The 27,009-nt window shown below is 44.1% G+C and overlaps 1 protein-coding gene and 1 long non-coding RNA gene across 2 annotated transcripts in view; both read left to right on the top strand.

The window, feature by feature from the left end:
- Positions 1–27,009, top strand: part of LOC146357977 (uncharacterized) — a 717,854-nt gene that overhangs the window by 382,106 nt on the left and 308,739 nt on the right. The gene's annotated exons all lie outside the window — the stretch shown is intronic.
- COL18A1 (collagen type XVIII alpha 1 chain) overlaps positions 1–27,009 on the top strand; it is a 111,186-nt gene that overhangs the window by 23,132 nt on the left and 61,045 nt on the right. The window contains exons 2-4 of the mRNA XM_084859665.1: positions 10,331–10,875; positions 21,867–21,950; positions 24,341–24,400. Of these exons, the coding sequence (XP_084715791.1) occupies positions 10,331–10,875; positions 21,867–21,950; positions 24,341–24,400 (689 nt within the window). The remainder of the gene's footprint in view (positions 1–10,330; positions 10,876–21,866; positions 21,951–24,340; positions 24,401–27,009) is intronic.

Genomic DNA, 27,009 nt, shown 5'->3' with positions numbered 1-27,009 from the left:
TTAACTGTGGCTGGTCATGCAAGGAAGGACTCTTGAAATAACAATGTCTTCAGGAGGTGCCGGAAGGAACACGACGGTGCCTGCCTGACCTCCAAAGTCAGGGAGTTCCATAGGAATGGGGCCACCACACTGAAGGCTCTTTTGCACTTACCATAGTTAAGATTAATGACACAGCAAGCTGGTGGTTAGTTTACAATGGAAATTAAAGCTTCCAAACTCCTCCTTGTGACTGCCCCTAGGGAAGAGGGGGTAGCTTAAGTGGGGCAGGGGAGAGAGAGGCTCATTCATGGCCAGCAGTTAGAGACCACATGCTGGTAGTGGGAGGGGTCTGGGCTCCACTCTTCTCTCTCTCTCTCTCTCTCTCTCTCACACACACACACACACACACACACACACACGACAACATGTTTTCCCTGATGCAATGAACTATTACAGTTGGGATTTGTCATCCTGTTGCATTGCCAGGTGTTCCACAACTTAGTGAAAGTGCAGCCAGGGAAAGTTTTCAGTTCAGGATGACTGTAGTCCATATACATGGGAATGAAGTTGTGGGTGGGAAAATTCATAGAAGCATAGAATAGTAGGGTTGGAAGGGGCCTATAAGACCATCGAGTCCAAGCCCCTGCTCAATGTAGGAATCGAAGTCAGAGCATCCCTGACAGATGGCTGTCCAGCCTCATCTTGAACGCCTCCAGCGTGGGAGAGGCCACTATCTCCCTAGGTAATTGGTTCCATTGTCATATTGCTCTAACAGTCAGGACATTTTTCCTGATGTTCAGCCAGAATCTGGCTTCCTGTAACTTGAGCCCATTATTCCGTGTCTTGCATCCTGGGATGAACGAGAAGAGATGCTGGCCTTCCTCTCTGTGACAACAGAGCACTATCATATCTCTCCTCAGCCTTCTCTTCTCAAGTCTAAACATGCCCAGTTCTTTCAGTCTCTCTTCAGAGGGCTTTGTTTCCAGTCCCCTGATCATCTTTGTTGCCCTCCTCTGAACCCTCTCCAGCTTGTCTGCATCCTTCTCAAAGTGCGATGCCCAGAACTGGACACAGTACTCTAGATGAGGCCTAACCAGTGCAGAGTAGAGGGGAACTAGTACTCCCTGGGATTTTGAAGCGATGCTTCTATTAATGCAGCCCAAAAGAGCATTTGCCTTTTTTGTAGCCACATCACATTGTTGGCTCATGTTCAGCTTGTGATCGAGAACAGTTCCAAGATCTTTCTCGCTTATAGTGTTGCTGAGCCACGTATCCCCCATCTCGTAACTGTGCATTTGGTTTCTTTTTCCTAGGTGCAGAACTTGGCATTTATCCCTATTAAATTCCATTCTGTTGTTTTCTGCCCAGCGCTCCAGCCTATCGAGATCACTTTGAATTCTGTTTCTGTTTTCCAGGGTATTAGCTATCCCGCCCAATTTTGTGTCATCTGCAAATTTGATCAGCATTCCCTGCACCTCCTCCTCCAAATCATTAATAAAAATGTTGAACAGCACTGCGCCCAGGACTGAGCCCTGCGGTACCCCGCTCGTTACCTCTCCCCAGTTTGAGAAGGTCCCATTGATAAGCACTCTTTGAGTCCGATTCTGTAGCCAACTGTGGATCCACCGGATCGTTGTTTCATGTAGCCCACTTTGAGCTAGTTGCTCATCAGGATATCATGGGGCACTTTGTCAAAATCTTTGCTGAAGTTGAGGTATATGATGTCCACAGCATTCCCACAGTCCACAAGGGAGGTTACCTTATCAAAAAAATGAGATTAGATTCGTCTGGCAGGATTTGTTCTTGACAAATCCATGTTGGCTTCGAGTAATCACTGCGTTGTTTTCAAGGTGCTTACAGACTGATTGCTTTAAAATCTGCTCCAGAGTTTTCCCGGGGATTGATGTCAGACTGACTGGTCTGTAGTTCCCAGGTTCCTCTTTTTTGCCCTTTTTGAAGATAGGGACAACATTAGCCCTCCTCCAGTCATCTGGCACTTCCCCCATCCTCCATGATTTCTCAAAGAGAATAGACAGCGGTTCTGAGAGTTCTTCTGTCAGTTCCTTTATTACTCTAGGATGCAGTTCATTGGCCCTGGAGATTTGAGCTCATTCAAAGTAATTAGGTGTTCCTTGACCATATGCCTAAATTAAAGATATGAGTCACATTCTTCTTTCTGCTAATTGTCATTCATATTTTCATATACATGCCTGGCTTTGTGCTTGAGCAGTGCAGTGTTTTCCTGCTGTAAGAATCTGCTGTAAGAACCTGAGCTCTACCTCATCGTACAAATAAACTTACATAAAGTTGACACCATTGAGAACAGAGCCCTGAACCTGATAGATCTCCAAACGTCTGCACCTCCAAGCTAAAGGCTGCTGAGTTTGCTACAGACCTTTCTCACAGCTGTGTACTTCGGTTGGAAGACATTTCCCTGGAGCTCCAGAAAAAGGGCTGTGAACTGTGCAGGGTGGTGGTGATTTTGGATGTTAGGTTTTTTTTGAGAATCTTGTCATGTGATACACAAAAGCAGTATTTGCAGTGCAATGGTTGAAGGACAGATGCATGTCTGCAAACATATTGGAAACATGCACCTTGTCAGGCTCCCAGCTATTTACATTTATAGGGTGTATACATACACATGATTCCCCTTCAAATATTATGGAGCGCACCCCCCCATTTTTGTGTTGTGCAGAAAGGCTTTAAGCCTATTTCAGGTGAGCAGATGTTTGAGTCTGAGCTTGGGTCTATTCAAGTGCAAGTGGAATTGAAAAATTATATTGCAGTTTGAATATTATGATGTGCGTGTAGCAAAATTTCACTTGCTTTAGCTGACTTCTGTGTGTGTGTGTGTGTGTGTGTGTGTGTGCGTGTGCGTGTGTATTTGATTTAACAGATGGTTCAGCTATGATCAGTGACTATGAACATGGCTATTCCAACCATCCCCAAAGACTGAATTATGCTGGCTGGGGATGATGATACTTGCAGTCCAACACATCCGGAGAGCACCAGGTTGAGGAAACCTGAACTATACCATCTCCCTGGGTTGATAGTGCCTCTTTCATAGTATCTATGTGAATTCTAACCCCCTCCTGCCTCATCTTTCTTTAATGAATGGATAAAAAAGGCACTGACTGCCTCAGGTCTCTTGGGGCTAGAGTAGAAAGGGAAGCAGGCTATGCTAAGTTCACATTCTCAGGATGAGCTTTCCAACATGAGCCCTCAGCAGAGCCACAAGAGACTTGCTGCAGGGATTACCAGTTGTGGTTCAGGAAGAATTTCCCTCCCATCCAAATAATACAAGTCAAAACAGAGCAGATCCAGTTGTTGGTGCAAATTAGTCCCTACTGTCCAGCCACTGCCAGGAAGTAACAGATGCTGATGTTATGGTATGTTCCATGCAAGCATTGACAATCAGTAAAATGCTGTATCCTTGTGGAATGGGGAACAATCCAAGTCAAGATTTTGAACATTTGCCTTTGATAACACAGTTGTCAAAATGAACTGCTATGAGCAGCCAGGGCCTTAGCTGTGCGGGGAAGAGGCTGTGCGGAGACTGGTGCCCTCAGAGATATTCCTGGCCTTTCCCTCTGAATTTTCAGATTTACTTTTTTAAAAGATGGAAATATAAGAAACAAAGAGCAGGGAGTATTCAGCACAATTGCTTAGAGAAGAATTGGATGTTACCTTGACTACTGTAGCATGTTGTATGTGGGGCTGCCTTTGAAGATTGCTTGGAAACTGCTGTTAGTTTCAAATATAGTTGGTAGGCTACATACTGGGACCAGGCCTTTGGAACACACCTTGGCAGTACTTAAAGCATTTCAGTCCTCCCAGTTTGTTTCCAAGTACAATTCAAAGTGCTGGTGCTTTTAAAAGCCTTATATGGCCTGGTAATCCAGTTACATGAAGGAATGCCTGCTCCCATCTTAATCTGCCCATGTATTGTCCTTGTCAGATTTGGATTGGTGCAGTCAACACCACAATAGACAAAGGTTCAGGTTAATACAGCTTTATTTTGCTAGAGCCTAGTATCTCTACAAATGCAGATTCAAGGATTGCCCCCTCTCAGGTTGCTCCCAGGCTTTAAACAACTAAGTTGCCAGCAGTTTGAGGATATGAACCTCCGGCCAAGCTAGCTTCACAGTGATGCCTCTCCCTTAGGGTGGCTCTCCCCTACGTTGGCTTCCAAGAGTGGCTATCTGGGTGGAGCATCTGAACCTTGCCCCTAACTTTTCCTGCTTTGCTTTGCATCGTGCCCTAGCATCTCTTATGTCATGCCCCTCTTCTCCTCCTCCCCCTCCTCTGAAACTTGCATTCCCACGGGATAGGGAGGGGGCAGGGACTCAGTCTGGGCCATCTGTTGGACAAGTCTTGGGAGGACTCTCTTCCAGCATTTTGATTCACTAGGGAGGGTCCCTCCCCCGGCCTCTGATCTAGCTGCTGCTCCAAGTCTGATTCAGAATTGGAACTGTCAGGCATCTCAAGGCACTTAGACTCATCCCTGACAGTCCTCTTCAGAGGCTCTCTTGTAGGTACCCTCACCATCTGAGGTGAGGAGGGTGGTGACTGGAGAATGGGACTTCTTGGTAGAATTTCTCCCACAGGGTGGAAATTGCTGTCCTTTAGGCATCAGGCAAACATGTTTTATTTTTCTAGGCTTTAAACATCTGATTACTTTCACTGCTGCTTTTATGTCTGTCTGTCTGTCTGTCTGTCTGTCTGTCTGTCTGCAGGTGTTTGCCTGCACATGCGTAGGACTAAACTGTGTAGGGGACACAAGTGTGATTTAAGCCCTGCTCTTCAACATTCCCATGTGCCTGGCTGAGCTAGGCAGACTTTCTGATCGTGGGAGTTCTGCAAGCACATTCAGCTGAATGCAGTTACAGAGCCCTATTTAGATATTCGCGATGAACGTATGAATATCTACGATATAGCCAGGGATGTACTGTGCAAAGGAAGTAACAGCTTAAACGTGGACTGATAGTGGGTGAGGAAATTGGCAGGTAGGGGAAGGGTTAAGCACCCCCTCCCAGCTACCAATTTCTCCCTGAAAATGCACCCCCCTAGTCCCACATTCACGTTATGAGACAAACACAGGGGACCCTCATAAACATGTAGTTTTGCTATGAGCCAGAAATCAGCTCAGGGAATGAGTGCAAAGCCACTGGGAAGACTGATAAGTGCAAAGGCACTTGGCAATTCTAATGTTAATACTTTTCCATTTATTTTTATTAAAATGATGTAATAAAACAATTTTATTTTAAACATATTAGGCTACTTGTAAGTTTTTGCTATTTTTTATTGACTCTCAAAATGGGCTCTTCTCCACCATCCCAAAATGTCTGGGCCTGGGCCTGTAAACAGTCTATACACTGGGTGTATTATCTCAACTGCTTTAAAGAAAAGGAGCTTGTCATGAGTTGGGTTATGTATTAAAGTCCTACCAGTAATCTAATTAAAATGTAAATGGCTGCCTTGAATTAGGAAGAACTGTTTAGCTGCCTTTTTAAATTCGGTTTTTTCTGAAGCATTGCTGGCTCTAGTTTTTTGTGAGCCTTTGGACAAGAGAAAGCCAGGGCAGATTTATATATATAAATAGTTAGAGAAATACCACCAATTGTGAATGGCACATGTCTATAAATGGGCACATCTCCTGCAATAATTTATCATTTTTTAATTTATTTTAGTACATTTATATCTCACCTTACTTACATCATGGAATTCCAGGGTGCATACATCGGGTGAGGGGGTTGGGTTCCCATGTAGTCTCCGATCCAGGCACTTACCAGATGTAAACCTGCTTAGGTTCAGCATGGTAGCTGCATCATGTGCCCTCAGAACCATACCCTGGGCCATCAATGCCTCCATATTAATTGATGGACAACCATCATGTGCATTTGGTACGGCTGTGCATTTTGTAAGGCTGTCAACTAATTAAAGAAATGTTTGTAGATTGGTCATATGAATTATAGTCAATTGATTGATTTTTGAGTCTTTTTATATTTGCTTATGGGGGAAAAAGTTCTAAAGAAAAAGCATACGTTCTAAAGTAGCCTTCCTCAACCTGATGCCCCCTTCAGATGTGTTGTACTACCACTTCCATTATCCCCAGCCAGCATGGCCATTGGGGAAGGCTGTTCTAAAGCATACATGCTTAAAAGAAAGCATACTTCGATGCATTCACATGTCGCAGCAGGCATTGTCTTAGAAAAGCCATTGTTGATCTCTCACATTCAGAGAGAATGTCTTTTCCTAAGATGGCACTTGCACTCTGCAGTTTTGATAAGTAGTAGCATCAATGAATCATCAGCATCAGCATCATCAATCTGCCTTATTGCATCACAAGCACCATTTCAGTTGATTACAAAAGTCTTTAATTGATTAATCTAATTGATATTAAATTGATTAATCTAATCAATTAAATGTTACAGCCCTAACAATTTGCCATTTAAACTCTGGTACTTTTTGCACTTGAGTTTAAAAACTAAAGTGTGAGTCAGCTCGGTGTATCCCCCACCAAAGAACACCAAAGGAAAATATACAGCATAGTCACCCCCAACTCAGCAACGGATTAGTGCTGTAAGAGCTCTTTGTCTTTGTAGTCCCTGCCATCACAAAGAGTGACTGCTGCGAACCCGCAAACTTGTGGGAGAGGCTGTAGCTCACCTGCTTTGCATGCAGAAGATCTCAAGTTCAATCTCTGGCAGGAAGGACCTCTGTCTTGAAACCCTGAAGAGCCTCTCCCAGTCATTGTAGACAAAACTGAACAAGGTGGACCAATCATCTGAGGATGCTTCTAGCACTACCAGTTAGAAAGTATTGTTCACCTATTCTGTCTTTTGCTCCTTAATGGAACAGAAAAAATAGGTTTTTACTATTTGCATGACAAATGCCTCCGCTCTCAGTTCTCTTCCGATTGCTGCAATAGCCACGGCAGCATCTCAGGGAATTTTCTCTGTGAAGTTTCTGTTCGGTGCAAGGTTTAGCTATTGTTGTCCCCACCCCCGAGACCAGGAGTACTTCCATATCGATGGCTTTAGCACTAATGATCAAAAGGCACTGTACAGCTATTCCATCTTTTTGTCCTTAATGGATTTTCTGTGGTCAGAAAAAAAGATGAAAGAAGCCGTGGGAAAATACAGGAGGGCTATGAGTGGAAGTTGATGATGTTTGGGCCGCCTGTGAAATTCTGTGAGTGAAGCAAGGTGATGGCACTATAAAAGCCCCGCCTAGAAGCACACTGACTCTCTGTAAGGCAGCTTCCTATGTCTTGCTCACAGGTGGAGCCGGAGAGAAGTAGGGGATTCTGGACTTGGGCCGTCTTGGATTTTAAAACTTCACCCAGCAAGAACTTTTTCTTACTGGGGTTCCCATTTCTGTGGTCACTTTCACTTGACAAGAAAGAACATCTCCTCTTGTGACATGATTTAGGGGCAGCCAATAACTTCGACTGAAATTATAGTTCTTTTCCCACCATGGAAGAAACTATTCATTTTGAGAGAAGTCATATGAATGTACAATAGTTTTTCATGACTGTAAAACTGGTTGCCCATCTATTCTAATAGTTCCATTGTGCTTTGTTAAATGAATGTCATAGGCTCCCAGTAGCAACAAGTATTATTGGCGGGCTGCTTAGAATGGGGGTGAAAGATCAAGTCTCCACACACACACACACACACACACACACACGCACAAGTGGACTGCTATGAAATGCAGAGCCTGCTCTCTGCCTTCTGAAATTGGGGAAGAATAGAGAGGGATGAACCAGAGCACATCAGAGAAAGGAGGGCTCCTCCTCCTGCAGGCTTTGGACTCTCCCTTCCCTCCTGCTCTTCTTCTCAGGGAGAGAAAGGAAACTGACACCACAGCATACCTGCAGGAGCACCACCCACCCACACGCACACTTCCATGTTCCAGTCTGTGCACTTTCTTGTTTGCTACCCTGCAGGGGAAAATGAATGAGGTACACCAGTAAGGTTCCTCCTCTTGGTTGTGCACTCATCTCTCTCTCTCCCTTCCCAGCTGCTTCAAGAAGTGCAAAGGGGAGGGTGAGAGGAGAGGAGGTTGGCTGCTGTATGACCAGTTAGCATCTCTCAAAGGGCTCACCTGAAGTGGTCAGGTACTAGTGGAGTACTCTGTTATAGATCTCTTCTCCAATACACTGGGTGATACTTCACCTATTTTGTGTACAAGTAAAATATCTTACACATACTTATAAAAATGCACCGTGTTCATGTGCTGAATGTCTGTTTGCAAATGAACTTTTAAACAGGTACATATGCCAGGTAGTCAGAACTGACTCTGGTTCCTGTCCACTCAGACATGTTTGTGTAAAATAGGACTTTAGTGGTTTCTTCCCCCTCCTTCTCATTGTCTGCCACCTAAACTGGGTTATGAAGATCTCCATCCTGTTTCACAAAGTACTGCATTGAAACAAATCCCATTTAAACTAATGGGATTTGTACATGAGTAAGGCTTTGCTTTTTAAAGGGGCCACGGTGGCTTAGTGGTTAAGATGCTGAACTGCAGACTGGAAGGTCGGCAGGTCAGCAGTTCAAGACCCCAGTGCCGCGTGACGGAGTGAGCTCCCATCTTCAGTCCCAGCTTCTGCCAACCTAGCAGTTCAAAAGCAAGAAATTGCAAGTAGATATATAGGTACCGCCTCGGCGGGAAAGGTAACAGCGTTCCGTGCACCTCGGTGTTCAGTCATGCTGGCCACATGACCACGGAAGCGTCTTCGGACAGTGCTGGCTCTTCAGCTTAGAAACGGGGATGAGCACTGCACCCTAGAGTCGGACACGACTGGTTGGGGACACCTTTTTACCTTTAAGGCTTTGCTTTATTATTTGTCAAAACTGGTTTGCTAGGTTGCAATAGGAATTAGTTTCGTGTCTATATAGTCATTTTTAAGAAGTCTGCAATCCTATACACACTTAGCTGGATCAACATCCCATTGAACTCAGTGAGGCTTACTTCTGAGTAGACATGCATAGGATAGCACTGCATGAGTCGCTACAGCCTGAATCTGTTAAAATTAATAATTTAACAATATATCCTTAGCCCAGTATGCATTTGTCAGTATACAGTCCTTATACATCTGTTCACTTCTGGATGGAAGGCTTTCTTTTGTACCAGTATTATATTCCAGCATTTACTGTTGATGATGTTGCTTTCAAGTGTAATTGTTTTTCATATAATTAAGTCACTTAATTATAAAGCTTATCATTTGAATTTGATGGAAAAGTAAGGGAGCCCCTCAGGCTAAATAAAATAGGTCAGCTAAACTAATGCATCTGTGTTGTTCTGCTACTTTAATCTCATTACCAGCTTTTTCTATCTGGACAGTCCAAATGGAATAATAAGATGGAGGTTCAAATTCAAAAGAAAGATTTGCATTTTCAAAGCTGATAATTATAGAACTAGTCATAGGGCTAATGGTTCCACAAAGCATTACAGAGGCAAATTTATTCATCTACTGAAAGTTTCCCAGCTAGAGACTGAATTGCTGAACTGTGTTTTGTTGTTTTGTTTCCTTGGGAGTTTTGTTTTGGCTTGTTGTTCTTTTGGTAAATTAAACAGCTCTTCTGAAAACCTGAAATATGAAGTAAGGTGAGAAGACTGGTTCACACAGGCACAGGATCACAGGTTTTCTATGCAGTGAAACAAGAGAGTCTGTGTCTGTGTCTGTGACCACAAATGTCTGTGGTCTCAGACATTTGTGCCTTACGGCATGTATATTTTTTAATGAGAACTGGGCTTACTATGTGTAGGAACTACTTGTCTGTGCCTTATGGTGTCCTTTCGGATTAAAGTCTCAAATAAGTACTTGTAGCACAACAGTCAAAGAACCAGGAGCAGAATATTGTGGGCAGACAGTATTTTGTCCTTTGACTTAAGAAGACTGAAGTTGGAGAGTTGTGGCACTGAGCTCACTGAATCACATTGTCGACGTCCTGTTTGTAGCACATTGCTTATTGGTACTAAGTCCTAATCTGTACAGTAGCTACTCTGTTCAGCTTTGCAACTGAAGACATAGCTACATTGAATATAGGCAATATTCACTCTTACCTCCTATGCAACAACATACATATTATAAACTTGGCTTGCCAGCATTTCTTGAGAAATAGATATGCTACATGTGAGAAATTGGGGTCTGTGTGGATGAGCAAAAAATTCAGTGCCCAGTACTATATACAGGACCCCAGCGGTTTTCTGCCTTTGAATATGGGTTTGAGCTACATCTTTTCTCACCTTGTGATTCTTGGGAGGCTCTCCAGTATGAGCGTATTCAATGTTGTGCAGAAATGCTTTGCATGTTTCTGAAATGCCCATTTTCTTTTCTTAACAGAAAATTTCAGCACAGAAGTTGGTCTCTTAGAGCTGATTGGGGATCCTCCACCAGACCAGATCACCAAAGTGTATGGCCCAGACAACAGCCCTGGCTATGTGTTTGGACTGGATGCCAACACTGGGCAAGTGGCACGTTACCACCTCCCTAGCCCTTTTTACAGAGACTTCTCACTCTTGTTCCATGTGCAGCCCACCACAGACAAAGCAGGAGTGCTTTTTGCTATCACGGATGCCTCCCAATCAATCATCTATGTTGGTGTGAAGCTATCTGAAGTGAAAGATGGGGAACAACAGATCATCTTCTACTACACGGAGCCTGGCTCTCTGAACTCCTATGCTGCTGCCACATTCACAGTGCCTTCCCTGGTTAATCAGTGGACTCGCTTTGCCATCAGTGTGGAGGATGAGGAAGTGGTTCTTCACATGGACTGTGAGGAGTTTGAGCGGGTCCGTTTTGAGCGCTCGCCTGATGAAATGGAGCTAGAGGATGGTTCGGGGCTTTTTGTGGCACAAGCTGGAGGAGCTGATCCTGATAAATACCAGGTGAGCATGACTAACACCAAGGTATTGTTTCCAGTAAAATGATAATGAATTGATGTGTTTTCACAAGGAACAAAGAGAGAGAGTGTTGAAGGAAGTTGTCCAGCTTTGTGTGATTCAGAAAAACAAAAAGGTAGTCATGGCAGTTTCCCTCCCATATTGATGTAGCCTTGGCCAACCCAACTTTCTCTTCAGCCACATACTCAAGCTGTCTCATCCCCCACTTTTTCATCAGTGTATACATTTTTCACTACTGAGATAGGAGGCCTAACAAGAAACTGACAATTCAGAGGTGCAGGAATCATGAGTTGCCTCTTTCTGTGACTCATGAATTGCTGCAGCAACCCTACAGGAGATCTCTTGGGCATTGATCTGTTGGGGTCACCCACTGTGTTTTACATGAACATCCGTTATTCTGAGATTATAATTCCTCAGTTTGCTCCTTCTTTGCTTTATACAAATCAGGGGCTAATCGGAGCATGGAAGAGAGGGAGTCTGGCATAAATAGGGGTTCTTAACATGCTGGTGTTTCCTTAGATACAGGCCAAATTCAGCAAGTGTGATCATTATCTCATGCATAGAGAAATGCATGTGGTGTGCAGCCGACAGCTGTTAATCCAGTTCTGTATCCTTGGCTGCCCCAGTAGAGCACAGTCAGCCATGGTGTCTCTGCTACAGAATATAGGTCAGCTTGCTAGGAGTAAGGATGCCCGGCGTTTTAAATCCTTTTTTGTCCCCATTTTGCTCTGATCTGTGTGTTTATTATGTACAAATGCCCATGCACATTGAGGATATTCTGAAATTTCTTTTTTTGAGGAATCGGTTGAGGAATATATCCAAGTGATTATAGCTAGTACTTCTGAGCGACAGTGGTAACTTCTTTTCTGTTTCATCTATAGAACGCTCTCTTTCTTTTGTGGGGGATTTAAAAGATGTTGAGAAGCTTTAAAAATGAATCTAAATAATAATTCCACTGTATCATCCAGAGAGAAAAACGAAGTGGAAGTAATTAACATTTTTCATCAGCAAGTTCATTTCCAGACATTGGCTTAATTTGTCAGGCTAGTGACCCCTGTGATTTATACTGGGCCTCCCCACTGAGATCAAATCCACTGCTGCATTCTTCTTTTTTGGGCGGTGGACAGAGGCAAGAATTCCCTGGAGCTGTTGTCTGCAGACAAAGCATGGAGTATTCCTACCCAAGTCTTGTTAAGAACTGACTTTAAAATGTCATAAAGGCTGCTTTTGCTGCTTGTCAGGGCCGACACCCTTGGGGAAGATTTCCCTACCCACTGAGCAACAGGTGTAGATACGTATCTGTGATGCATAAAACAGATGATTTATTTAGGCTCCTGCTACTAGAAATATGCAAGGAGAAGGTGATGTTAAACATTAGCAGTAGGTGACTGAAACAAGTATTACAACAGTTAGTGGGGACTAGTGTAGACCCTGAAAAGAGCAAGAGGAGAGCGGCAAATGCCAACAAGCATGGTTTTGAACCACGTGTTAACTCCAGTTTGATTCAAAGAACAAAACTGGGATGAAACTTTACTTTGATTCAAAGAACAAAACTGGGATGAAACTTTACTTTTGCAGCATCTGCAAAACAGTCATAGGAATCCTGCCCATAAGTGTTAAATCAGACTCCAGATGGGGAAACATTCCACATAATAAGTATAAAAGTGGTTTTGACTTCAGGTCAGTAGGAGGATTAGAGTTATCCATGCTCTGGAACTGAATCTGGTTGGAAAATGCAAAAACTGGGTTGACCGTCCTGTTGAGTATACACAGATCTTTATATACAGATTTTTTAAAACGACAAAGACTTATTCTGCTGTTGTTCTGTGTCACCGAATGTTTATCTCTTGATGAATCTGTCTGAAGAAGTTACTTGCAATACTGTGGATCTGGTGTAAATCAGAAGTGTTCAGAATGTGCAATTTAGGGTACCCCCCCAAGCATTTGCTGTACTTGCAGTTCATAACTCTGTACATCTTAGAGACTCTTTCCCCATTATGTGCTATCCAGGACATGCTTGGCACGGCACTGCAATTCCCATACCAGCTTTCCCCTTGTGGACATTTGGAGAATGACGCCCCAGTTAGCTTGGAGTAAAATTAAAGCGCATGGTCCTCATCCTTTCCCACACAGAATCAATGCAGGCACAGGGAATCTCCAGCATCTTTTAATTCTAGAAGAGATTGTTTGGTTCAACTGTGCTCTTTCCTTGGTACAAGTATGACTGACCTCCTGATACATGATAAATACATTTTAGCCTGTATTTCTACCTGAAATGCCCTCACATTGCTGGTGCAATGGCAGGGCAATATGTTTTATGATGCACTGAGACAATAGGTAATAACCAAAGGTTATCAGTGGCTACTAGTCATGATGGCAATATGCCACCTCCAGTATTGGAGGCTGTATGACTCTGTATACCAGTTGGTGGGGAACGTGAGCAGGAGGATGCTATTGCTTTCAGGTCCTACTTGTGGGCTTCCCACAGGCAGCTGGTTGGCCACTCTGTGAACAGAATATTGGATACTGTTATTACAGTATCCAACATTATAACATTATTATATTATATACACTGATATAACATTAGCACTCCTCCAGTCATTTGGCACTTCACCTGTCCTCCATGATTTCTCAAAGAGAATAGACAGCGGTTCTGAGAGTTCTTCTGCCAGGTCCTTTATTACTCTAGGATGCAGTTCATCTAGCCTGGGGGATTTGAACTCATTCAAAGTAATTAGGTGTTCCTTGGCCTATTGATCTCAAGGTGCAATCCTGCCCTTTTAGCGTGTACTTCACCTTTGCCAGGGGGGTCATAGACCCTCTTTTGGGAGAAGACTGAGCCAAAGTAGGAATTGAGCACTTCTGCCTTTTCCTTGTCATCTGTTATCATTTTGCCATCCTTATTTAATAGTTGAACCACCATTTCTTTCCTCTGTCTTTTACTATGCATGTATCTGAAGAAAGCCTTTTTGTTGCTTTTAGCCTCCCTCACTAACCTCGGCTTGTTCTCAGCTTTAGCCTTCCTGACGCCATCCCTGCAATTCTGTGCTACCTGCCTGTACTCATCCTTTGTAGCTTGGCCTTCCTTCCACTTCCTGTATGTGTCCTTTTTTGTTTTCAGGTAATCTCTAAGCTTTTTGTGAAGCCACATTGGCTCCTTCTGTTGTCTTCCACCTTTTTTCTTGTTGGAATTGTTTGTAATTGTGCCTTGAGAATTTCCTCTTTTAAAAACTTCCACCCATCTTAGACTCCTTTCCTCATTAGACTTGCTTGCCATGGGACCTTACTGATCACTGTTCTGAGTTTATTAAAATTGGCTTTCCTAAAATCCAGGCTACGCATTTGGCTACACTTGGCTTTTGCTTCCTTTAGAACCAAGAACTCAAGTATAACATGGTCACTTTCCCCCAGAGTTCCCATAACTGCTACTTTATCCACTAAGTCATCTCTGTTGGTTAGGATCAAGTCAAGGATAGCCGAGCCTCTAGTTCCTTACTCTACTTTCACCACACAAGTCAGGAATTTCCTGGAGGTGCCATGTTTTGCAGAATTTGTCTCCCAACAAATATTGGGGAAATTGAAGTCCCCCATTAATACTATATCATGCTTCCTTGAAACCTTGGCAATTTGCTTTTCAAAAGTTTCATCCTCGTCTTCTCCTTGATTGAGTGGTTGGTAGTAGACTCCAGCCACCACATTCCTTTTATTATTTGCTCCATTTATTTTAAGCCAGATGCTCTCGATGGGGCTACCAAGCTCATCCTCCTGTATTTCTGTGCAGAGATATGTATTTTTAACATATAGTGCAATTCCACCTCCCTTTCTGTTCCTTCTGTTCTTTTTGAACAAGTTATAGCCTTCAATTGCTGTACTCCAGTCATGGGAATCATCCCACCAAGTCTCAGTTATACCTATCAAATCATTATTTCCCTTTGTATTAAGAGTTCAAGTTCATTCTGTTTGTTTCCCATACTCTGGGCATTAGTATATAGACATCGAAGACCATGTGCTTCATGGTCTGGCTTTCTTCCTACATGTTTGTGAAGACTATTATTGGGCGCTATTAGAGCTGTTCTCTCCATTGCAGTGCATGAGCCTTCATCCATTGTTACCCCCAACTTTACGTCTCCCTCCCCTGTAGGATTCAGTTTAAAGCCCTCCTGAAGAAGTTCTTCATGCTGTGGCCAAACGCATTCTTCCCAGCCTTTGTGAGGTGCAACCCATCCCTTGCCAACAGTCCATCTTCCAGGAAGTATAGCCCATGGGCCCAGAATCCAAATCTCTCATGCCGGCACCACCTTTGTAGCCAGTCATTCACCTGGAGTATTTTTCTTTCCCTTTCTGTCCCTCTTCTAACTACTGGAAGGATGGATGAGAAAACTACCTGGGCCCCAGAGTTTTTGAGTTTCCTTCCCAAAGCTTCAAAGTCTGATGTGATTTCTTTGTAGCTCTGCCTGGCAGTATCATTTATTCCCACATGGATGAGAAGAGAAAGGGATACCTGTCAGTGGGCTTTATGAGTGCAGGCAACCCTTCAGTCATGTCTCTAATCCGTCCTCCTGGGAGGCAGTATACCTGGCAAGTCCATGGTGAAAGAGGAGGTGGCTCATTGTTGCAATGATAATTTATGGTTTGTCTTTACAACCAGAGTCCTCCGTGTTATCACAGAGGCTTATGTGATGACCTTTTAATTCTCACTGGGTTGTAATCATGTCATAAACCTGTGCTTCTTCAGGCATGGAAGATGCTAAGCATAAAATCAGTACTTGTTACACCAGGGGCAGACAACCTGGTGATGCTTTGGACCACCAACTCCCATAAACTCCAGCCAGCATGGCCAATAGTCAAGAATTATGGGAGTTATAATTCAAAACATCTGGAGGGCACCAGGTTCCCTAGACCTGGGTTACACATTTACTACATTCAGGTAATGTACTGAGTAGGCCAGTACCATGCGAGGGCATGTAGTAAATCTCATCCAAAGCACTTATTTGCCAGTACCACAGGTCTTGGAATCTGGCTACTAGATTGCCATTGTTGTCGTGGATTTTGTAAAGCCTGGGAGTTTTTTTCCCCCAAACATGTTTTCTTGGTCAGTCAATTTTATTTTACAGTTAATAGACCAAAATGAAAAGGGTTACCAATTCAGTTACAGCTGCAATATAAAAGAATAGAAGGAGAGGTGTAATGCAATATTAGTTGACAACAACAACAACCCATGATAACCCACACAAAGGCAAGTTCTGGGACAGTATGTACCAAGCCAGTTGTTTCATCAATTGCTTCGTGGGGGGTGTTTTCATCTGCAGTTTACTCCAAGCAGGCTGTGTGTTGGGGTCGTTAGGGATACATGGCATCGTGGCCATCCAACAGCCAGCCTGGAGCTTATCAGGGAAAAAACAGATTTCCCGAGACTGCTTACAGTCCAATTCTTTTCCTTAAGTCAGGTTCTCCATGGGATAGTTGTTGTGTGCCCCGACCCCTGCATATACCTCGGGTATGCTAGCCCTGCCCAGGGGTGTGCCTTTCACCGTGACCCTGATCAAGGGGTGTTTCCTGTCCCTTCACAAGTCTCCTCAGAAGTAACGCCTGTAGTGCTGAATGAGGCTTGCCCTCTGAATGCCCACATCAGAACTTACAGAGATCCCCCTCAATTGACATGGCACAGTTTAAAACCCAATTCCCTAAGTGCTGTAAAGCACGATCTCGAGACTACAATTCTCCTTTGGTTTAATAGAAATCCTATGGGTTCAAATGGGAGCTGGTTTCCGTCTTTGTGTTTACCGCTCTCTTCTCTTTCCCACAACAAACCCATTAGTGTCTCCTCAGAAGTAGCTCCCCTTGTGGTCAATGAGGCTTGCCCTGTGAATGCCCACATCAGAACTTACAGAGATCCCCTCAACTGACGTGGTACAGTTTAAAACCCAAGTCCCTAAGTGTGGTAAAATGTGATCTCGAGGCTCCGATTCTCCTTTGTTTGGTTTATTGCCTTAGGAAATAAGTACTTTGACCCTTCGTTATAGAGATTCTGCGGGTTAAAATGAGGGCTGGTTTCCCATCTTTGTGTTCTCTCCTCCCCCTTTCCCAGCACAAGCATATGGATGTCTACTCGGAAGTAACTCCCATTGTGCTCAATGAGGCTTGCTCCTGAAATGCAGGTGCATCTGCACTTTCAGGGAAAAAGAGAAAGGGGGGAGGGGGAAGCCTCTCTTATTGGTTGAGCAGCCTCTGCCAGTCAGATGACATTCACTCCAACCCCCACCCCCACCAGGAAGTATGTTCTGTGAAGCGATGGTGCGGAGAACCTGCTTGTGGAGCCCTGCATGGACCAAAGTGCAGCAAAGCTGATTCCTTTAAAAAAATCCAGTACTCCTCCATTCGCTTCTCCTTCCTTTGTCATGGAAACACGGCCATGGTCTTCGCTGCTGCTGACAGGAATCCTGCCACCATCAAAAGAAACTCTTAAGAATTTTCTCTCCTAATAGGTAACTAACATAAAAACTCACTGACTTTATAGCAGGGTTGCCAGATTTCCTACTTTGCAGAGGACAGTGCCCTGTTTTGGAGAGTCCTGTATTTGAAAGTGTCCTCTATTTGATGGGCTGTCCAGTCCAAGTCTAGTTAAAAGTCAAAGAACCATAAGAAGGGAGAGCAGCAGGGGCCTTGAAGTTGCCCATCAACAGGGAGCTCCTGGCCGGCAGGCTGGGCAAGCACACAGGTCTACTGTGGTGAGATGCATCGTATTTCTATTTAAATTATTGTTAAAATTTCCAAATTTGCCCTTACACATGTAGATTTGCATATGCAAATGTTATGCAAATTGGAGTCTTCTTTTGTCCTCTTTTTTCATGCTGTGATTCCTCTTTTTTGGCAATGTGTAAGTAAATGGGCAGCCTACTTACCAGGCAACAATGTCACAAGTGTGTGTGTGTGTGTGTGTGTGTGTGTGTGTTCAGGGAGGCAGGGGATGAGGAATCATGTTTTCTGTCCCTATTTTTAAAGTGGCCAATTACACTATATGTTTTGGTTTTCTTTTGGACTTTTAGGAAAGAATTTGTTGTGCTTCAAATGTATACAGTAGTTGTTAAGAATAAATAAATGCTAAGGAAGTGTAGATTATACTGAGGAATGTAAACATGACAGGTTAATGGATGAAGGATTGTTTAGACTAGACACTGTTTTTAAACAGCGTAATAAACACACAACATTTTCCTTCTTTAGAGGGGGCAAAATAAGTAAACTAATAATGAACATTGTCGGCTTCTTGAGGCCAGGGATTTGGCTTGGAAAGAAACTGTAAAGCCTGACCAAAAATAACCTATACAGAAATAATTGGGAATGTAGGCTTAGGCATCCATTTAAAATACAGTTGTCTTCGTGCTGAGCTGAAACAATGGGGTGTATTTCACAACCCCCCCTCCCACCCATGAAATGCACCCTTTCTGTTTAGATAATTTTTTGTAGGGTCAGCAAAACAGGGTGAAAATGTTCGCCAACTCAGAATGAGGACAGGAAACATTGCCCTTATTTTTATTTGGCTTCATGACATAGAGCAATCTGATTGGCTACATGGCATTATCAGGAAGCCTTTTCAAAGTGAGGGCAATACTTCCTGACCCTGTTCTGATTTGGCTTCATGCATTGTCACATAGCTGAAACTGATGTACTGCATGATGATACAATGACATCATGTTGCCTACACAATCCCTGATTGTCTGGAATTGCTTCAAGAAGAAGCGCATGGCTGTATTTTTTTTTTTAATGGCACCAAGGAAAGAAGCAGCTGCAAGGAAACACTTACAGCACACTAAAAAGGTAAGTAAGTGGGCTTATAAAATTCTCTCTCACACACCCCAGAAATGTTCATGGGCAACCCTAAATTTGCCTTTGTACTCCAAATTAACTGCTGTCCTTTCTATCTGCCAGCAGTTTCCATGATCTCTTAGCCCCCAACACAGAGATTGGAATGACGAGCACTGGGAAGCCATGGCAGAGTTAGGATTTGAGAGACATCAAAATAAAATGCTTGCGTATTGTCTCACAGTAGGCAATCTGCCTTTCTCTCCTAGGAACATGGAGCACCTGGAGATCTTTTGTATATATGCACTCCCACTTTTGTTCATGCAGCTACTTGCAGCCTCTGACCTGTCCCTGCCTGCCTCCTATTTCCACTGTCCTAGGAGCATGAGATGATACATTGTGTAGTTTGTTTACAGTGAGATGAGATATGTAAATTCTGTTCTTGAACATACAGGCCTGGCACTTTCCCAGATCAAGATCTCGCTGCGTACAAAATTTTTGCTGTTACCTGGCAGGAGTTTATACATGTATGGGAAGGGATGCTTGAGGGAACAGAGTTGTGGCAGGATGTGGTGAATGGATTCTAGCATTCTGTCCAAAAGGCACTGTGAATGTGACCTGGGGAGAAAGGAATGGTGATGCTCATTGTCTTATTCATGTTCATTAGAGGGCTCAATGAGTCTTTGTCTCATTCATGCTAAAGACAAAGCAGTGCCACTGTTGGGTCATATTTATCAATAGGGATCCAAGTGTGAGGAATGGTTTATACATTATGGCTGCCTCTTTAAATCCTATCCATCCACTGCATTCAACTTCCTTGTCCAAGGCTGTCTGAGCTGAGATTTGAATTCAGGTCTCCCAAGTCCAAATTACAGCACTGTTTATACCATTAGGTTGCCAGATTTGTAACTTCCTGCTATTGTGGATTTGAATAAGCCAGGGGTAAGCAATTGGTTGCCGTCCAGATGAGTTTGACTACAGATCCCACCATCCCCAGCCAGCATGGCCACATCATTGTTTTGTTCAGTAAACTGTGATGGGGCTATGCTGGCTGGGGATGGTGGGAGTTTTAGTCCAACGTAGCTGCAGGGCATCAGATTAGGGAAGGCCGATACAGAGCCATCAGCTCTCTGGCCCGGTTTGCATGTAATGAGAAATCATATGGGCGAATTTCCTCCTGGGGCTTCTTGTCACAGCAGCCACCACCATTTTGAATATTTGGGCTGTGGAGGGGGCGCACCATAGCTTCTTGCTACATGCCACCCTGGTGAGGGTGGGTGGATTGAGTGATGGACAAGCCACCTGCAATCCTAAAATAGCCCTTGGGTTCTGCGTAGCTTGTCATCCACCCCAACAACTCACCCTCACTGGGGTCACAAGTAACAAGAAGCTGTAGCACACCCCCACCATACCCTGAATATTCGAAATGATGAGAATCCCCAGGGGGAAATTCACCCATGGTGGCTTCTTGTTAGGTGTAAAGCCATTTTCTGTTTCACAACCAAGGTGAGTTAGGAGGTAGGTGAAGGTTGTACATTTAATTTAGAAATCATGATTGGCGTGCATAATTTTGTAACTTCTGACTTGGGAGGCTTGGCAATAGGTGGCAAATAAAGGAGTGCCATTGGCTAACCTGCGAGCAACACTCTGGCAGGAGAATGGAAAGATTTGGTGTTGTAAAGCCACCTAATCCATAATTATCAAAAAGGCAGTAATAAACTAGGGTTGGAAATAGCTGGAGCTATAGCAATGCATTTTTGCTAGGAAAGATTCACACTTACCTCATTGAGACAATTGCTACTTGTGAATAGAAACTAAGCAATAGATGGCATTGGTTCATAGTTGATAGAAGTCCAATCTTAAAGATCCCTAGAATCCTTGGCTTTCATCAGTCTCCATCAGTTAGGATAAAAGCTGCTGAGCTGAGCTATACTTAAACTTTCACAACATTTTGCTATTCTGTGTAAACACTTTCAACAGTCTACAGTAGCCTTCCCTGGCTGAGGGATGTTGAGAGTTGTAGTCCAACACATCCGGAGGGCACCAGGTTGGGGAAGGCTGGTCTACAAAGACGTTGTGGAATTATAGTAAGAAGGAAGGGTGATCTGCATAATTTGTGATGGGGAGGATATTTGTGAGTTGTCCCAAATTAGAGGCGAATGCACATGAATGCATGCATCTGCAGTGGCTTACTGAAGTATGGTTTGAGGTATGGGACAAGCCCTTTTCCTGTAAGTGGGGAAGTTGCTTGGCTTTTGTGAGCTGGGAAAGAGGAGGATTGCAGGGAGACAACTTCTGCTTACATGCTGCCTGTGCTATGTAAAAACCTGTGGGTTCTTGCTCTAGAGCAACTTTGCAGGGCAGCTGCATACATAACCCTTTGGGTAAAAATCCTATCATGTCCTTCTCCACGAGTTTTGTCAGTGACCCCCGTTAAATCAGCTCAGTCAGCAGGCTAGAGCAGGAATGTTCTCATTATCAGATTCCAAGGGGCAGCTTGTTATTTGATGGTCATGCTGCACTTTCAGCTTCCACATTATTAACTCAGAAGGACGCCCCCCCCCCCCATGCAAAGGATTCAGCTAGAAGATGATATTTTTAATAAGTGCCTGAAGCAGCCTGCCCCACCTCATTCCTTGGCTCTGTAGCACTGATGTTACTTAAAAACTGCTCCTGTGTGTCTTTCTAGCAGCCTGATTACCTGTGTCCTTGACCCCCTGAAAGCCCTCCCACCAGAAAGTAGATCCATAGCCCTGGAAGAGATCAGAAAGATATCAAGGCCGGTTCCTTGCAACAAGGCATGATTATCGTCACATTGTCCTCCTCTCCTACATCGAATTTGTTTTCCTGCCTTAAAGATTTCACATTGGATGCTACAGTTCTGATCAGTGCAGACGTGTGATCTGTGGGCAAAGATCAATGAACTGTTCGTTTCAGTGAGGTGTGTGATACAACAACCATTGCTGTTGCCAGGGGGATTCTGCAAAGTATGATTTGTGTCAATGGAAATATGAGCAAACTGTTATTTGTGTTGGGAATGAATCTGGACTTAAAATCAAGTGGGGGAATGTAATCAATCATTAGAGTGTAGGCCTGCGGGCTGTACTACAACTGGGAGTGGTGCTCTCTCCTTCTGGGCAACTGAAGATTTAATGTTTGTGTTCCTGTTTTTTTAGGGTGTGATTGCAGAACTGAAAGTGAAAGGAGATCCTCAGGCAGCTGATGTCCAGTGTGAGGAAGAGGATGATGATTCTGATATGGTGAGTGGCTCTATCATGGGCAGGTTTTGAATATATGAACATATTGAAACTGCCATATACAGAGCTAGTTTTGTCTAGCCTTCCCCTTGGGCTAATATCCCCATCTGGTGTGGCTGCAAGGGGGAGTTTGGAAGTTTTCATTTCCATTTTCGATTAACCACAGCTTGCTGTGTCTTCCTAACACAGATAAACTGTGGGTTAATCTTAACTATTGTTAATGGAAACAATTCAAGTTCAAACAATGGTTTATGAGGCTGGTTTGTTTTCATTTACTGTAGTTAAGATTAACCACAATTTATCTGGATTAGGAAGACAAGTTAATGTAAAATGGAAGCAGAGGCTTCCAATCTCCTCCTTGTGACTGTACCAGAGGAGGAAAAGGAAGTGAGGAGCTGCTGCCGCCGCCGCCTCCCCCCTCCCCTCCCCTCCCCTCCCCTCCCCACCTTTTTGATCATTTCCCACCCATTGGAATCGGCTGGAAGGAAATTATTGTCAGAACTATGAGCCGTTCCACTGCGCAGTCACCAGGCAAAGACCAGATCTTCAAGTCAGTAGCCCTTAATTAATCAATCAATCAATCAATCAATCATCCATCTGGCTGGTCACCCAGCCACTCTAGGCGATGTACAAAGTATATAATAAAACAGTTTAAAACAATAAAATTCTACAGTAAAAACATTTTCTAAAATACCCTAACCCATCCCAAATGCCTGCCTGAACAACCACGTTTTTAATGTGCGGTGGAAGCTCATTAAAGAGGGGGCATGGCGGAGGGAGGGAGTTCCACAGAGTGGGGGCCATCACAGAGAAGGCTCTCTCCCTCGTCCCCCACCAGTTTAGCTGTCCTGGCTGATGGGACAGAGAGAAGGCCATCCGAGGGTGATCTTGTTAAGCGGCCTGTCTGGTGTTGCTGGAGGCGCTCCTTGAGATAGGCTGGGCTGGAACCATGTAGGGTTTTAAAGGTCAAAACCAACACCTTGAATTTGGCCCGGAAAACAACTGGCAGCTTTAATATGCTGGCAGCTAGTGTTTCAGACAATGCAGACTCAGTACTTGTCCAAAACTACCGCAGGCCTAATTAGCCAATCCTGAGTTCTCTAATAGAGAAAGAATTCAGTGGAGTAAGAGAGTTGCCACTAAACTAAGATTAGGGAACGTACACAGAACTCGAAGGGCTTCCCCATTGCTTCCCTCAGGGAGGGTCCTCCCTCCGTTGACTCTGGTGAGTGGCTAATCTGGCAGAGCCTCTCAGTTCCTTCAGGTGCTCCGCCCTCTTTGAGTGACGGAGGGCTCTTGCACCTTCCAAGTCTTGCCCCTCCCCCTCTGTGAGTTGCTGCTTTCCCAGAGAAGGGAGAAGCGGTGTCTGTACCTGGCCCAACTGATTGTCATGTCCTTGGGAAGATTCTTCTCTGACTGCTGGAGTATCTTGGGGAATCTTCTCCCCTGCTGTCTGACCCAGCTCTTCTCTTCCTAATTCCACCTCTGGATCTGGTTCAGAATCTTCGGACTCCACAGTGAGCCTGGGCCCAATCCTGACAATTTTTTATGCCAGCTCTATAGCTGGTGTACATTTCCCCACTATGCTGGGGGTAAGCTAACATGCTTCCTGAACAGAATGCTGGACTAGATGGACCCTTGGTCTGATCCAGCATGGCTCTTCTTATGTTCCTGACCTGCCCCCTTTTGACTCTACCAGCACCAGAGCTTTGACATTGGAGAGGCAAAGGCCTTGGAGGTTTTCGTGGGGGCTGGGAGGGGCATCTAGGATAGGATCTCCCCCTCCAAGGGTGGACCACTGTCTCCCAGGAACCATAGGACTGCAGCCTTAGAAATCAGTCAGTTATACTCTGCCTTGAATAAAGGCAGCTTCGTTTGCCTCCAGAAGGCCAGGAATGTCTGATGCCAATGGGTTCCTATGGGAGGGCTGTTCATAGGAACAGAATAGTGGAAAGGCTCTCCCTCTTACCTTTGCTGATAGGTAGGGAATAGGAGCCTGTAGCATAGACCCTCCTTGCCCACCCAGGAGGGTGGGTGAACTCATGAGAAAGGAAGAGCTCCCTAAAACATGAGAGGTCACTTCCCATAGCAGTGTGTGCCTTATGTGGATTTATCTTCTGGTATAGTCCAACACATTCATATTAATATGCACTAGGCATGTTAATGTATTTTTAGACCAAAGTTCTATTAGCATGACCACATCCCAGCTTTTGTGTTGCACAGTGTTTTTCAGGGAAACTGATTATTAGAACAAATACATTGAATAAGTGAGTGCTACCAGTTTTTGTCCATATCATCTGTTGACCAAGAATTCCTTCCTTCCTTCCTTCCTTCCTTCCTTCCTTCCTTCCTTCCTTCCTTTCTTTCTTTCTTTCAAAAACAAAACTCTTTAGATGTCTGGAGATGGAGGAAGTGGAGCTGAAGAAAAGCCACAGCCAGCAGAAAAGGAAAGGGTGAGTCCAAAGCCATTTTCCCATGTAGAAATGTACCTTTTGAAACACTTCCTGTGAATGACCCTCACAGGTTAGATAAATGTGGGTCGGCCCTTCTTCTCCCTCTTGTTCTCCGATACAACTTATTTTCCTCTGCTTGTGGCTAATGTGTTGTCTCACTCAGCATCACTCAGTCCTATGCTGAGGAAGGTTGGTATTTTGCAAAGTTGTAGCATCTGCTTGTGATGACCCATCAGCTGCACATGTGGAATTGTTAAAGGCAGAGGGGGGAAATGGCTGTCATAAACAGTTATTTCATTATGTTCATCAGTCCTACATTATTATTTCCAACAGGGAAATACAAATGATGTATATAGTGTAGCACAGCTTTCCCCAACCTAGTGTGTTGGATTGCAACTGCCATAAGGCTACCAGATTGGGGAAGGCTGGTGTAGCAGATGAGAACTGGGGTTTTTTTAAGCTCTCAGTAGAAGGTTCTCCACTTTATTTGTCACCTTTTTGATAGAAGCTACATCTATATAGTGTGTCAGGAGTGCCCTGGCGGCCTTTTTCAGTAGACTCCAATAGCCAACTCAAGACACAGATGAAAGGTTTCTTTTCAAGGCTTTAATCCTTTTACAACTTAATGACTCTTTCAGATGCTAATCACCAGCGACTAAGCAAGGAACAGCAGAGTGGCCTATGCGCCGAGTAGGCAGTTGATCCCTGTTTGAAGGAGAGTCACTTGAAGACCCTGAACTTATGGGCTAGGGAGAGATCCTCCCTCTTTCCCTTGGGTCCACGGCAGGCAGCCATTGCTTGCGCACCAAATGGGCGCTACGCCTCCTTTCCGCGCCCTCCATCACTCGTCGCTCCCTGCATCTGCGTTGAGCGTCTAGCAAGCCCTGTTCCTGCACTTTCTCACTGCTAGGATCACTATCTATCTCAGGAATGCCAGCAGGAGGAATCTCTGCCCGCTGCTGTGCCTGTGAGGGATGAGCTGGCTCCTCTCCCACGGATTGCTGATCCTCCTCAGAATCAGAACTGCTCTGGGGTTCTATCGGCCCAGTTTCCACCCTGACACAGTGTGCTGCACCAATATATAATAAAGTGGATAAAAAGTAAGGACGTGGGTATGTAAGAGGATCAAAATTACAGTCACCATTCAGCCTTGAAATTCACCTAAAGGCTTAGAGCCACATTGTTACTTTCCAATTCAACATACCTCTCAACAGATATTGATAAAATAAAATATCAGTTTCTTTGAAAAGGAAAACCAGCATCTTTATTAACTAAGATAGAGAAGGAGAACTCCTTTTCTGAGAGCAAAATCTCTTTTTTCCCCCTGCAGTTCCCTTTCTTAGGCAATTTTCACAAGTGACAGTTGGATTGGTTTTTGCATTTCCCACATTTGCAAATTGAATGTAAAGGCTAACATTGGCTAGAATGTATACATGAATGAAAATGGATTACTTTTGCTTTCTCTGCTATGTCAACAACCTTCAAAAGTGCCTCATGCCAGTCTAAAAAGTGTTCATAGTTCATAGTCCCTTAGTCATCTGGTTCATTCCCCATAGGGAGTGCATGTATTTGGGGAAAACAGTCTGCATGAGGCCAGAAACCTCTCTCCTCTTTCCTTAGCTAATGTTACACTGTGTTAACAGAAGCTCACACTTGGTTGGATTCCTCATTTACTCTAAGGCACAACTGTACCATACATTTGTTTTAAATAGAAAAATTACAAAAGCTACAAGGAACCTTGATCATTTGATAAACAAGTATTGCCTTTCCTTTGAGCAGTGAAGTATGAGGTTGCTCATGTAGTGTTATCTTGGAAGAGGTCAGGGTGGTGGTAGATTGAAAATTCAATAAGATCACCACAAGCCCTATCTGATGCATGTCCTCACTTCCTATCAACCTACAGACTGATACTTTTGCAAGAAACTTGACGCTGAGCTGCCGTGTTTTCACAAGGGTCATTTTGACAAGAAAAGGGATCTCTGCCCAGTACTGGAGTTATTTTGTTTTTAAGATAATGATGTATGCAAGCTTCATTAAAATATGTGCGATGCTCTGATTTGATTTCCTAGTACTACTGCTCTGCAGACATTTAACACCAGCAGCATGTGGAACATCGAAGTGGCATAGTAGCCTTATCTAGAGAGGCTAGACTCTGCAACGGATAGGCAAGCCAGGGAGAGGTCAGGGTTTGGCACGTTAATAACAGGGATGGAACAGAGAGGAATTAGATGTTAGTAGAAGAGAAATGGGATTAGGGTGATTCAGGAAGGGCTTTGCTAAAGACCTGAATGGTTATTCAACCAACCACCCTTGAATGTCAGCTCAAACCTACAATGTATTGATATCTGGAGCTGTCTGAATCAAATGAATGGTTTGTGTCTATGTCTCAGGCAGGGTTTTTCCTATCCCTGCTATATGACATCCTGTATAACAGGGGCGAGGAACCTCTGGCTCCCCAGATGTTGTTGGACTCCAACTCCCATCAGCACCAGCCAGCTCGGTCAATGGTCAGAGATGGTGGGAGTTGTAGTCCAACAACATCTGGGGAGCCAGAGATTCCCCACACTGGCTTTATAAACAGCATTGCCAGAAGTTGAGATTTGGGACCT

Source organism: Heloderma suspectum, chromosome 1 (assembly GCF_057233095.1).
Source record: "Heloderma suspectum isolate Gila_16-S chromosome 1, 16-S_ref, whole genome shotgun sequence".
Classification (NCBI taxonomy): Eukaryota; Metazoa; Chordata; class Lepidosauria; order Squamata; family Helodermatidae; genus Heloderma; species Heloderma suspectum.
Note: the sequence above shows the minus strand (reverse complement) of the source record. Positions and strands in the feature narration are given on the sequence as shown.